The sequence below is a fragment of the Pituophis catenifer genome, unplaced genomic scaffold (genome assembly GCF_029215685.1).
Source record: "Pituophis catenifer annectens isolate HBS135680 unplaced genomic scaffold, rPitCat1.0.hap2 SCAF_14, whole genome shotgun sequence".
Lineage (NCBI taxonomy): Eukaryota > Metazoa > Chordata > Lepidosauria > Squamata > Colubridae > Pituophis > Pituophis catenifer.
In genome coordinates this window covers 16,991,992-17,005,863 of record NW_027256894.1, presented here as the reverse complement: position 1 = coordinate 17,005,863, position 13,872 = coordinate 16,991,992, and the positions used below count along the sequence as shown (strand labels likewise).

The 13,872-nt window shown below is 43.1% G+C and overlaps 1 protein-coding gene across 5 annotated transcripts in view; it reads left to right on the top strand.

Moving 5' to 3' along the window:
- Nucleotides 1-12,775, top strand: part of SEMA6D (semaphorin 6D) — an 80,259-nt gene extending 67,484 nt beyond the window's left edge. For 2 of the 5 annotated variants that reach the window (XM_070953857.1, XM_070953856.1), the window contains exons 17-19: nt 327-383; nt 2,868-3,035; nt 7,729-12,775. In XM_070953857.1, the coding sequence (XP_070809958.1) occupies nt 327-383; nt 2,868-3,035; nt 7,729-9,035 (1,532 nt within the window). In that variant the 3' untranslated portion in view covers nt 9,036-12,775. Of the gene's footprint in view, nt 1-326; nt 384-2,867; nt 3,036-5,319; nt 5,456-7,728 lie in introns of those variants that run through there. The other 3 variants (XM_070953859.1, XM_070953858.1, XM_070953860.1) reach the window with 2 other exon arrangements.
- The last annotated feature ends 1,097 nt before the right edge of the window (nt 12,776-13,872 follow it).

The following is a 13,872-nucleotide window of genomic DNA, read 5'->3' as shown; positions in this document are numbered from 1 at the left end:
ATGGTGTGGAAGATCCTTATTTAATGGCACTGAGCACTTGCCCTCCCTTTAAATTGAAAGTTGTTTGATCTTGGGTGGTGGATTTCTTCGACCGACCCTCTTTTTTTCCCCCCCCCAACCATCACGCTGGTTCGTGAAGGTCCACAGCCACTTGATGATTATATTGAATCCTTTTTTTAATTTTTCTTACTCCCTGTTTTTTCCCTCCCTTTTGGGTAGCCAATTGTGTTTTATTTTCTGATTTTTCCGTTGCTCAGGCTTTGAAAATCTTTTGCTTTTCCTTTTGGTTACTTTTCACTGATTACGTGTTCCTTTAATTCTTTTAGAAATTTTGCCTACTACAACTACACCAGATTACAAAATATTTGGCGATCCAACATCTGGTTAGTTTTTTCCAATCATTTTTTTCCTTCCCCCAATTAATGAAGCTTTTCTTTCCTTCAGTTTGAATATTTTCAGCTCTTTCTTTCTTTCTTTCTTTCTTTCTTTCTTTCTTTCTTTCTTTCTTTCTTTCTTTCCCTCCTCCCCCCTCTCTCTTTTCGTTATCTACCGTTCCTTTGGGTGCAGTTGGCAATCTTTCGCTTTTTTTTATTTATATTTTTGCTTTTCTGCTTTTAATCATATTCCCACTGATGGACAAGATAAAGCCAGTCGGTTTGGCTCACTCGATACTTTTCACCTCATATAGCTGCATGTTTAACAGCTCATTATTAATTGAGGTCCTTCTTTTATTCACCCACAAATCTGATCGACATGGATGAGATTTTCTCGCCTACTCTTCCCACCTTCCACCCAGTCATACATTTTTGAATGCTAACCACCTCCCTTGTCATAATTCAGTATATGGATGCCTGCCTGATTCTCCCTTTCTTTATTTTTTCCTATATCTCAAATACGCATTTTCCAAAATGTGTATTTCTCTGTTTGAATTGCGTTTGATTTCTCCAGTAATAAGAATGCGTTTGTGCTGATAATTATACTTAGCATTATAACTTCAGAGGTTGTACATGTGTTTGTTTGTTTTCTTCTTCTTCAGAATAAAAATTGTAGAGAGAATAGAGGAGAAGGTGGGATCTTTTGAGCCACTGGGAATGCATTCACACCAGCCCAGAAATCAATGATTCTTTTCTGGATTAGTCCTGAACTGCTATTGGAATGATTGACAAGCTCAGTTAATTTATTTAATTAACCATACAGAAAACATATATAAAGCATCCACCCTAAACATCCCATTCTAAACGTATCTTTGAACTTTTAACACTTATTAAGATGAGAAAGCTGTGCAGATTTTAACAAAACCGGTCTCGTTTCGACACTGTAGTATCTAACTTGAGTTCAGTGACCAAAATAATCCCCATGACATGTTAGTACCCAAAAGGTTGGGCACCACTGCCCTACAAGGTAGGCCAAACTCAGGTCAAACTCAGTCATGAATATTCAAACTATTTTTATGATAGGGTTACCGTAGCGGTCTCGCAACTCTGAATGTGCCTCCCTCTGACCTGCCTTTATCCTAAGTAAAACGATGGAGGATCAGTTTGAGTTGCTTTCTTACTCCATTTCTACTCTGGGCTCAAATGTCTCTTATCTGTTGCTTCAGCTGCGAGGTTATTCTCACTTCCCACTACACGATCTTAGATTAGAGAATTATTTCTGTTCTAACATGCCTAAATTAATTAAATTTGCAAATCCCTGCAACCCATCCTCTACCCATAGAAAGCCCCCTCTTCAGCTGTTGCAGAAGTGCATCGGATCAAAAATGCACAGAGCATAAAAAAATAAAAAACCATCCCTTGCTAGCTAGCATTTTGATAAGCATCCATATCCAGCTTCTATCCTGGTTTTTTTTTTTTTTACATGGAGCCACAACAAATGAACGCCCTAAGGAAATGGAATTTATCGTCTCCCTTGGACATGATGCCATAGATTTTAGGTGTCACGTTTTTTTTAGACTATAAGCCTTGGACTATTTTGAGGCAACTCCCACACGGGCTTTTCCTGAGCCTGGAGAAATTCAGACTCTGACATCTGCTTGGACAAACAGTCAGGATAGGAAAAAGGCTTACCTAGAGGTGCCAGCCGAAACTGACAGTAGTGAGCCAAATGGATAAATAAATTAGATTTTGCCTCTTGACACAATCCGTCCATCTCATTTCAAGCGGTCTTAATAAGGCCAATCGGTTATATTGAACTGAACTTTCATTTTTAATCTGATTTGGAGATTAATTCACAAGAGTGGCATCGGGCTTGATTGTCTATCCTTGTTTCTCGTACAGATTCCCATTAAACATCTCCCTCTAAATAGTACTTAGCAGCCATTGAGTAAAGCCAGCAGTGGATGAGCAACAGCAATAGCACCTAGACTTGTATACTGCTTCTTGGTGCTTTTACAGCCCTCTCTAAGCAGTTTACAGAGTCAGCCTATGACCCCTAACAATCTGGGTCCTCATTTTACCCACCTCGGAAGGATGGAAGGTTGAGTCAACCTTGAGCCGGTGAGATTTGAACTGCCAAATTGCAGTCAGCTGGCAGTCAGCAGAAGTAAATATAAGTATAATTTTATTTCTATACCGCCCTTCTCCCGAAGGACTCAGGGCTGTGTACAGCCTATTTAAAAACACAATACAAACATCAATTAAAAATTAAAATTATTAAATAGATTCGGCTCAATTTAAAACCCCAGAAATTTAAAATACCCCAATTTAAAATTATTATGTTGATAGCCTGGCCTGGTGGAACAAGTAGCCTGCAGTGCTGCACTCTAACCCCTTCCCCCCACCTCGGCTCTTATGAAGGTGTTAAAAAGGGAAAAAAACAAGAAAAAACAACTGTAACGCACATTAATAAAAATCTGTTTGCCACCACAGACATGCTGTTATCCTCAGCTTCCATTACCACAGTGGGAAGCATCCCTGTTATCTCACCCAAAGTGATTGGTTCCTGGAAACCTAAAGTGACTGGCTCTCGGAAATTTGTAGCTCAAGATGACCCAAACACTTCTGATTACTCTGAACCTTTATCAGGGGATCCAAAGGGTAAGGCCGAATCAAGGCATCTTTTGCAGTTGAAAGAAAACCTGATACTTTCCGCCATTTTCAAAGATTCGGTCCATAAGCTTGGACCTCCCTCACTCAATGGATATGCAGAGTATGTGTAGTTCACAGACAGAGCAACATAAGAGGCAGAGTGGCAAAAACAAGAACCGAAAAGGTGAAATGTGGAACTGAGGGAACCAACCAAGAATTGGGTTTCATAATTCATGTCAGCTAACGCCTGTTCTTTCTTCTCCAAAGCACCTGAGAGTAGGACAAGAAGCAATGGGTGGAAACTAATCAAGGAGAGAAGCAACTTAGAACTAAGGAGAAATTTCCTGACAGTGAGAACAATTAATCAGTGGAACAACTTGCCTCCAGGAGTTGTAAATGCTCCAACACTGGAAGTTTTTAAGAAGATGTTGGATAACCATTTGTCTGAAGTGGTGTAGGGTTTCCTGCCTAAGCAGGGATTTGGACTAGAAGACTTCCAAAGTCTCTTCCAACTCAATTATTCTATTTCTACCCATCTGTCAAAATTCCAAGGTTTATTGTTGTTTAGTTGCACCATGCGTGCTTCTAAAACAGATCAGTAGAAGTGTTATGGATTTTATGTTAGCATAGCATAAGATACCTAAAAAAACAGTTGCATCCTTTTCAGGCACCTGCATGAGCTTGAAGTAGGATGCTGTTGCTTGAAGGAACAGAGCCATATATCTTCTAAATCAGGAATCTCCAAGCTTGGCAATTTTAAGACTTGTGGACTTCAACTTCCAGAATTCCTCAGCCAGCCATGCTGAGAAATTCTAGGAGTTGAAGCCCACAAGTCTTAAACGTTGCCAAGTTTGGAGATCCCTGTTCTAAATAAGTTGAGAAAGAGAGAGGGAGGGGGGAGGGAGGGAGGAACAGAAAGAGAGAGAGAAAGAGAGAGGGAAGAGAAGAGAAGAGAAGAGAGGGGAGAAGAGAGATGGGAGAAAGAGGAGAGAGAGTAAGAAGAGAGAGGAGAGGGAGGGAGGGAGAGAGAGAGGAGAGAAGAGAGGAGAGAGAGTGAGAAGAGAAAGTGAGGAGAGAGAGAAGAGAGAGAGAGAAGAGAGAGAGGAGAGAGAGGGAAAAGAGGAGGAGAGAGAGAGAGGAGAGAGAGAGAAGAGAAAGAGAGAGGAGAAAGAGAGGAGAGAGACAAAGAGACCTGCAATTGACCTAACAATGTTGGATGAAGTATCTTACATTCTGATCAAAAGCCAACCCACCTTTTACTAGAATGGAGGGTAGCTATTTTGGAATCACGGTTAAGCAGTAGAACAGGCTTCGCCTCAAATGTCCTTTCTGTCATGGGATTACTTCACAGGATTACTTTTGACCTCTCTGTCTTGGCTCTCAGACCCATCAAATCATGAAATTTGATGGTACACCACTGGATTGCTACCAAAGCAAAACAGGACCACCGTCTCAATCTGTTCCGCTTTTCTAAGATTTGGACAGAGGTCTAAAGTCACTAAGTCGGTTTCTTCTGTAGGCACATATTTAAACCCAGGTCTCAGTTATCCACTCACCTGAACTGCCTTATGTTTGCATACCTCTTAGTAGATACTGCATATTTGCGCGCTCTTGTCCCTATTTTTTTTCCTTGTTTAAATGATGAGAACGTTGTTTGCATTTTGATAGTCTCTGGGACGTATCAGGTTTCCTTTCAAGCCTTCTGACATTCCTTTGCTTCAGGTGTTTTATAGCTTGAGTGTCCTTTGAAATCTTTATCCGGATTTAATCGCAGGCGCTCGATATATATGGTGGCACTTTTTGTCTTTGGCCTCTCTGTCCTTAACTCACCCCTTCTTCCGCACAAAGCCATTAAAATCAATAACCCTGAACACATTTAACTCTCGTCAAAAGCCTTGCCTTCTAACAAATAATAACAACACTACTACTAATAAGAATAATGTTGCTCTTGATTTTAAGTTTTCCGCCTGGTGTTAGAATAACACAAGTAGATGCATTCTTCCAAACTAACGTTTTCTTGCCAGAATGATGTCTGTGGCTGCCTTAACACAAACAAATAATAAAACTGCTGTCAGAAAAATATGCAAGCTCCGATAATTGTGTGTTAATTGCGATTTTAATTATTCTTCAGGACTAAATTAGATGCGTTCTATATTTTAGGGGGGGAAAAACTAATATCTTTCATTAATGAATCATCTCTAAACCAGCATGAGATTCCAAATGTGCATTCCTTATTCAAGCATAAACCATAAAACTATAAAATCGTTCTTTTTTGTTTTGTTTTAATCTGCAGAAAAACCTAAGAAAAAGTTACAAAACATTGAGTTGTAAGAGAACCATAGTTCTACTGATGCAATGAACAAATTATGATAAAATTTGCATAATCCTATCTCGCATTTGATTTCTGATTTATGAGTCAGGCAGGGAATTGAGAGAGAAATCCTTCCATGAGTTATTAATTGCAGTCTGCCAGAGTAACACCTTCTAACCTCAATTTTCCAGCAGAAATTGTTAAAGTTAATAACATACAAGCTACTATTTGTGAGTCTTAAAAAGGAGACTTGGGGACAGAAGGAGAATAGATTGGCAGAATATATCGCATTTGGCAAGTTCTCCAAGTTGATCAACCCCAAGATAGAAGTCACATCTTGTACCCCAAAGCAGAGCAAAGTCTCTCTATGCTTGTCCAAGTCTACTTCTGAGACATTCTATAGGTAGTTGTGGAAGAAGATCTTCACTTCAGCCTTCAATTTTTGCTCCGTGCTCCTGCCAACTAAGAACGGGAGCCATCGTTGATGCACCTTCACAACAGGAAGTCAGAGGACATTGTTGCACTCATATCAGAAGCCCTAAGGCACTTCTGGGTTGAAAGGATTAGCTGGTGACCTCACCGTTGCCCTGGGGATGCCCAGTTAGAAGTTCCTTTCACGTCCCCAGCATGAGCTGGAGTGAAGGATGAGAGCTCGAGCCCGCCCCATAGCAGCTCTCGGGTCTCGAACACTGCCTAGCTAACCTCCTGCCCAGTGTTCCAACCACTTAAGCCATCGTGCTCCTTTAGTTAGAGGACTAAGAGCAGAGAAAACCAGCCACCAGAAAGGAAAAAAGGATGGGAAACAGCTGCTGCTGGTTTAATGTCCTTCACAGTAAGGATGTAAGGATATTAGCTTGCTCCTGTTGGGTGTTTATAACTAGGTAAGAGTTAGTTCTCATCTCCTTAGCTTCAGAGAAGTGCCTATAATGGATATGAAATCCAGACCAAAGCAGTCAAAGAGCAGAAATACTTCTTAGTGCAAGTATTACTCAGTAAAGAGTAACTCAGCCTATTGCAGGGGTGGGCTTCAGATTCTTTAGCAATGGGTTCGCTGCCCCACTGCTGGGCATGGCCATGGTGGGCATGGCCTAGTCAACCGCCTGCACCATGTGGGTGGGGGCATTTTTCAGCCTCCCCAGGCCTGGAAGCTTTCCTCGAGCCTCCAGGAGGGCGAAAACTGCTTTCCCAGGGGTCTGGAGGCCCTCCGGAGGGCCGGAAACAGGCCCATTTCTGGACTCTCTGGTAGGCCTGTTTTTTGCCCTCCCAGATCCTCTCTGCAGCCCCTGCACTTACCTGGAATGATGAACGGGCCGCGTGGAGACTCCTGGGAGGGGAGGGGTGGGCATGGCCAGCCAGGGGTGGCATTTGTGGGTTCGCTGAACCCTGGCAATCCTTGGCTAGAGGATTGCCTGAACCCCCAGGACCCCACCCCTAGTCTATTGACTTCCCTTTCTTTGGACATGTATTGGGTCATGTCCACAGTCAGTTTTTGCACACCATCTAAGAAGAAGAAGAAGCAGCTCAGAAAGAATGTTGAATGGCCACATTGCCCTTGGAATGAAATGCCGATCTATGCCACCACTATATATATATCATGCCCTTTGGCTGATCTCACGGCCCAACTGTTAGTGCAGGACTCCTGAAGAAGTGGAGACACCAAAGTAGGCCAAATGTGCAAAGGTCATGACCTCACTGAAAGATCAGGAACATCAAAATTTAGAAGGCTGACCAAGAGGGGGTAGGAACAATAGGGTCGTTCTTACAAACCATAAGCGCAGTTGCACTCTGCTATTCATTGCACACACTCAACTCTTTCATAGGCTGTACAATATATCGTTGCAACATCTATGTGCAACTCCACCCCAGGAAAAATCCACCACAAACCCAAGAGTATAATAAATCTAAGAATAATCATGATTTGACTTCTAAAGATTAGTTTAAACATGTTTTATTTGGCACTTATAAGGGCCGCTTCATATCTTGGACAATGTTTCAGGAATATCAAGTCCTCTCAAAATCCATTCATTGCAGTTCATTCAACCATAAACACGAAGACAGGGAAGCTGTGCTAGATCCTGTCCAGTTCTTGTTTAATCGGGACCTGGGATGACTGGACTGAGAAAGAAAAGAGAGATGTTAAGCAGTAAGGATTCCCACAGGTGTTTTATAACACAAATAGGCCATTGGAACGCACTTGGGGTGCTCCCTTTGGATCACTTCCTTGTCAAGAGTGATATAATTCCTTCCTGCTGCTATTATGTTCAAGACACCAAGTTTTGGTTAGGTGCCCTTAGGATGCAACTCGAAATAACAACCTTTTGTCTCGTGATTTGATCATCCAAAGTACCCTCTAACCTGTCCATCATGTATGTGTGTGTGTGCTTGTCATAGGTGTGAGGTGGGAAGTCCAGTCGGGCGATTCCAACCAAATGGTGCACATGAATGTCCTGATTACCTGTGTCTTTGCGGCTTTCCTTCTGGGAGCGTTTATTGCCGGCGTGGCTGTTTACTGTTACCGAGACGTTTTTGTGAGAAAATCCAGGAAGATTCACAAAGACGCAGAGTCGGCTCAATCCTGCACAGATTCCAGCGGGAGTTTTGCCAAGCTGAATGGCCTCTTTGATAGCCCAGTGAAGGAGTATCAGCAGAACATTGATTCGCCCAAACTTTACTCCAACTTGCTGACGAGTCGCAAAGAGCTGCCCCAGACGGCGGACACGAAGTCCATGTTGATGGTGGACCACAGAGCCCAACCACCAGAACTGGCAGCTCTTCCGACCCCGGAATCGACTCCTGTGCTTCAGCAAAAGACCTTACAAGGGATGAAGAGCCAGATGGAGAAGGCCCAGAACAACCTCAGCTCTTCAAGGAAAGAAGCCCCCTTGAAGAGTCCTCAGTTTTTCCCCTCCAGTCCTCCACCCCATTCTCCTTTAAGCCACGGACACATCCCCAGCGCTATTGTCCTTCCCAATGCCACCCACGATTACAACATGTCCTTCTCCAATTCTAACGCGCACAAAGCGGACAAAAAGATGCCCAATGTGGACCACCCACTGACTAAGTCCTCGGGCAAAAGAGATCACAGGCGATCTGTGGATTCCAGAAATACCTTGAATGACTTCCTGAAACATTTAAACGAAGCCCCCAGCAACTCCAAAGCCATCATGGCTGACCTTCAGGTGACTCACCAGACTTTAATGTTGGATTCCATGGGCAACGTCACGGAGGTCCCCCCCAAAGTCCCTAACCGGGAAGCATCTTTGTACTCTCCTCCTTCCACCCTGCCACGAAATAGCCCGACGAAACGGGTCGACGTCCCCAATGCGCCGGCAGCACCAATGACCTCTTTGGAAAGGCAAAGGGGCTACCACAAGAATTCTTCCCAGAGGCATTCTATATCAGCTCTTCCTAAAAACTTAAACTCCCCTAACGGGATGCTGCTCTCCAGGCAGCCTAGCGTTAACCGGGGAGGATATATGACTCCGACCGGAGGCTCAAAGATGGACTACATCCAAGGGACACCGGTCAGCGTCCACCTACAGCCTTCCTTGTCTAGGCAAAGCAGTTACACGAGCAACGGGACGCTTCCTCGGACAGGGATAAAGAGGATGCCCTCTCTTAAGCCAGATGTGCCACCCAAACCTTCTTTTGCCCCACAGACGCCTTCAGTCAGACCACTGAACAAATACAGTTATTAAAACTTTGCCTAATCAATCCATCCAGACCTTGGGGGGCGATGGTGCACAACAGATGGAAAGAAAGACTCTGACTCGCTTGTCATGGAGGGCATTGGGGGGGGAACCGAATTTGGGGGGCAAACAGGCTCTTTGGGCTCCACCGGCTGGTTTTATCTGGCCCGCAGCAAGACTCTGCTTGCCCCATGCATTAAAGAGAGAGGAAGGGCTGGCCACTGCATCTCTTGTGTTGGGAGTGGAGGAGAGACGTAGCACACACACACAAAAAAAGGACGGGACTCCGTGGCCACTTCAAAAGAGCTACTTTAGAGTACTTTAGGGAGGAAGCAGATCCGCGAACAACAACAACAACAACAAATACTTGAAATTAATAATAATTAAAAGTAAAAATTAAAAAACGGGGGGGGTTGTTTTAGACTGCCATACTGTGTAGTCTTCCCACAAAATGTGAACGTTTTAAACTATGTATGCATTTGCCTTGCCTCTTGCACAAATATCCGGAAAAAAAAGAACAAAAAATAATGTCTCGAGATACGTCTGTTGGTTAAGGAAGCAACGAGCTGAACTTCAGCCTCTTGGTCCGACAGTAGCATTTTTATTTCTGTCTCCAAAGGATGGCAGTTTGTTTTAATGATCAAAGGGGAGAAAGGGGGTGAGAAGGGGTTGCATGCAAGGGTGCAAGGAAGCCTAGAATCCTTAGGGAGGTGCTCAATTCCATTGTGTTGTCTGGACAGACATGTTTACATTTGTGACAGAACGAGGACTTGCCAGTGGCTTCGACTCTGGTACTCTTGCCTTGCAAAGATGCACTGCAAAGATGTCGTGCAGCGGGCTTGGGCGATACAGGTAGTCCTCGACTTACGACCGCCATGGAGCCCAAAATTTCTGTCGCTAAGCGAGACATTTGTTGAGTGAGTTTTGCCCCCTTTTTCTGGCCCCTTCCACTGTTAAGCGAATCACTGCAATTGTTAAGTTAGTAACCATTCAATGGCTTTCCCGTTGATTTTGCTGGTCAGAAGGTCACCCGATCCCAGGACACTGCAACCGTCATAGATACATGCCAGTTGGCAAGTGTCCGAATTTTGATCACATGATCAATGCTACAACAGTTCTAAGTGTGAAAAACAGTCATAAGTCACTTTTTTTCAGTGCCATTATAACTTCAAACGGTCACTAAAACGAACTGTTACAAGTTGAGGACTACCTGTCTTGATTGTGGCCTATGACATAATTAAGGTACAATGTGAAACAAGCCAAACATAGATACCCAAAGCCAGGCTGCTCTAAAGCTAGATCTCTAATTTCCAAATGTTGTTTTAATGGGTTTCCCGTTGATCCAGCCACGGTTTAATTTACTGTCCTTCAAAACATCAAGGGCTGAAGCCATCCAGTGTAGAGATTCTTAATTTCCCCCAAATTTCAAACACATCTTCATGAAGGAAAAAGAGGACATTCGCATGCAGGAAAATACCCCAGATTTCTGTTTTTTTCAAATGCAAAGAGTTGCTCCATAGCTTCCTGCAGTGTCCTTCCACCATCTGTCTTAAGCTCATGGGAAGTCAAGGAGAAAAACCCCATTATTGTCTTTTATGAGTCCAACATGTCAAGCCTAACGTGAGGCAAGAAGGTATGTTTGCCATTGAGCTTCTCTGACCACCGCTTACATCACTGTAAGGAGATTCTTCTCACTGTTAAAGAGCTCTGTTGAAATTATTGAGTATGTTCCTACAACACTAAGCCGACATTCCCTACTCTGGTCCTCCAGATAAGTTGGGACTGCAAGTCTCAATAGTCCAACTTGGATTTGACTTGGAATGCTGGGAGTTGTGAGTACCACACATCTTGAAGACACAAGGTTGAGGGAGAGTCTCTTGAAGCTGCGAAAAGCAGTTGGTAGCTTTCCAGATATTGCTAAACTACAAGTCCCAACGTCTGTAGGAAGCATGCCAACAGTGAATGATGTACTAGAAGTTGTAGTTAGTAACATCTAGTTGTCTACTTCTGTATGAAGCTTTGTGGTTTTCTCCCAAGTTTTGAAACCGTACCCTTCCAACACTTGTGGTAAGAACCAGAAGGTTCAAGCAATGTTCTCACTGTTGTAACAGGTGTTGGCTTTGGATGTTATGTGAACATACCCAATTTCCTAAGTGAGGGAGGATAAGTGTGACATTATCCCCATAATATAGCCATTCCCCCCAATGTCTTAGCAGGATCCATCCATCAAAATTCAGCAGAAGCACAGCCCATCATTTAGCTTGTGGTTTCTTTGAAGCCATGCCGACCACAACACTATTGTAAATATTCTGTGTGTGACTTTACTCAGATCTGTGCATTTTGTGCCTTATTCACAAGAATGATTTTTTTTTCCTAAATCGCTCATTACTAAAAAAAAAATCCTGTCAAGTGTTCTCTGTAATAGTACATCGTAAACCCCCGAGTGCTTTTAAGTTCTCTCTGCAGTGTCCAAAAACATGAAAGAAAAAAAGCAGAGAAGGAAGGGATTAATATTTTCTGCAGAACCGTTCATTATCCATGAAAAAAGTAATCTATAAACCAAGAAACCTCACTGTGCTAAAAATCCAATCCTGAATTGCTTAAGAATCAAACTGCAACAATGGGAAATCATATAAGATTTGTCAGATAATACAAGCGGTGGCTCAGTGGCTGAGCTTGTCGATGGAAAGGTTGGCAGTTCAGCGGTTCAAATCCCTAGTGCCGCTTAACGGGATGAGCTCCCGTTACTTGTCCCAGCTTCTGCCAACCTAGCAGTTCGAAAGCAGGTAAAAAATGCAAGTAGAAAAATAGGGACCGCCTTTGGTGGGAAGGTAACAATGTTCCATGCCCCTTTGGCATTGAGTCATGCCGGCCACATGACCACGGAGACGTCTTCGGACAGCGCTGGCTCTTTGGCTTTGAAACGAGATGAGCACCGCCCTCTAGAGTCAGGAACGACTAACACATATGTGCGAGGGGAACCTTTACCTTTACAAGCCACCCAAAGTTGCACAGGCTAAAGTGTGTGCTTATTGCTGATTGTCAACTCAGATGAGGATCTTGATTTATGTTGGATGTTCCACCATTTGGTTGCTGAAGTCTCCGTAACCAATCTCTTTTAAGTTTACAGGTCAAATACAAAAAAACATCTGTCATAAGTAAAAAAAAAGAAAGTTTTCAAATCGATTGTTCTTTCATATAGACAATTAAACTCTTTTTCCAGTCTGTAGGTCAAGCATTACTTGTCTCCCAAAATGCCACAAGTAATTTTTCTAAAAAAAAATAAATAAATAATAAAATATCTCCGGTCTTGCAACTAATACCTTTTAATTTTTTTAAAAAAAAAGAAAGAAAGAAAGAAAGAAAGAAAAGAAATCAAACCACAAAAATGTAATGGACGTCACTTTACAATCATTAATGAGTAATACATACTTGTGTAAAACTGAAACATAAATGTTATGTGAACCCGAATAACTTTTCTGTAACTTTGTGCTGCCTCGTTTGTGGGTAACGTGAGTCATCTCAGTATTTCTGTTGAAAAAAGAAAAAAAAAAAACCTCTAACATTCGACATAGTCTTTATTCTGTTAATTTATAATTTGTGTTGGTTTTTTTTTTTCCCTCCTTACAAAATAAACACATGCTTTATCCATTTGTGCAAAGGTAAATGCAGATTGTATCTTTTTTAAATGGTACAGATTAAAAAGAAAAAAGAAAAGAAACAGTAATCCGGAGAGAGAGAGAGAGAGAGAGAGAGAAAAAGGAAAGAAAAACTGCTCTATACAAGCTATAAAGTACGTTAACATGTATAGAGATATCTTGTAAAACTTGTACTGTGGATGTGTAAATAAAAGACGTCCTTTGGGTTTTTAACACCGCATGTAAAGATGAAAATAAACTCTTCAAAAGGAGCACGCATCTCACATCTCACTTGATTGCACAGATGGAAATAGTGGACACCATCCATCAAGAGCCTGTTATGACCCAGTTCCCCAAACACGACAAACCCTAGTAGTTGAAGCAATAATCCCTTTATTTAGGGATTTGCCAGCAGCCCCTGCAAAAAGTTTCTCTCTCACCGCAGGCTAACAAGTCCTTCCGGCAGGGAGATGAATAGTTGTCTGCCACATCTATTCATCTCCGCGTCCTGCCTTTTATCCACCAGAGCTAGGGTGCAGCTTCACTAGCAGCGGTGGCTCTTCCATCCCAAGGACCAGCCCATAGATTTCCACTGCTCTCCTCTCCTTCTATGCATCTGTGTGTCAGGCACTGGACCCAGCTGTTCCTCCTCTCCCTCATCAGCCACCTCCAGACCTGGAGGCTATTGACTCTCCATCTGAGGGCTGACAGACGGCCCAGGCTCCGCCTCCATATCTGTCTCTGACAGTTCCATTCCCTCTTCCCCCTCGGAGCTCTCAGGTTGCCTTGATGCTGACCTTGACTCCCATGCCACCTCCTCCTCCTCTGATTCGGCTGCGGGAGGAGCCGGAGGCTGACAGCCCACAACAAAGCCACTCTTGGTGGAACATGGGCAATGGAATCTGGATATCCATGTGCCATCATTCCCACAATCCTGCAGGTGATCTCCAGGAGCTTAAGCCATCTGCTGCTGTGAGTAATTGTGGGTAGTGGAGAACTTCATGTTTTGTTTTGTTTTTTTAAATCCATTTTATGGGGACCTTGTTGCTCTCTGAGTTTGGTGCTTGTCTTGCAGACGTTTCAATACCAATCTAGGTAATGTCATCCGTGCTAGTTGAACCCTAACCCTAGCACTAATGATGTCATCTAGATCAGGCATCCCCCAACCCCTGGACTTTGGCCTGGTACTGGGCCACGGCCTGTTTGGA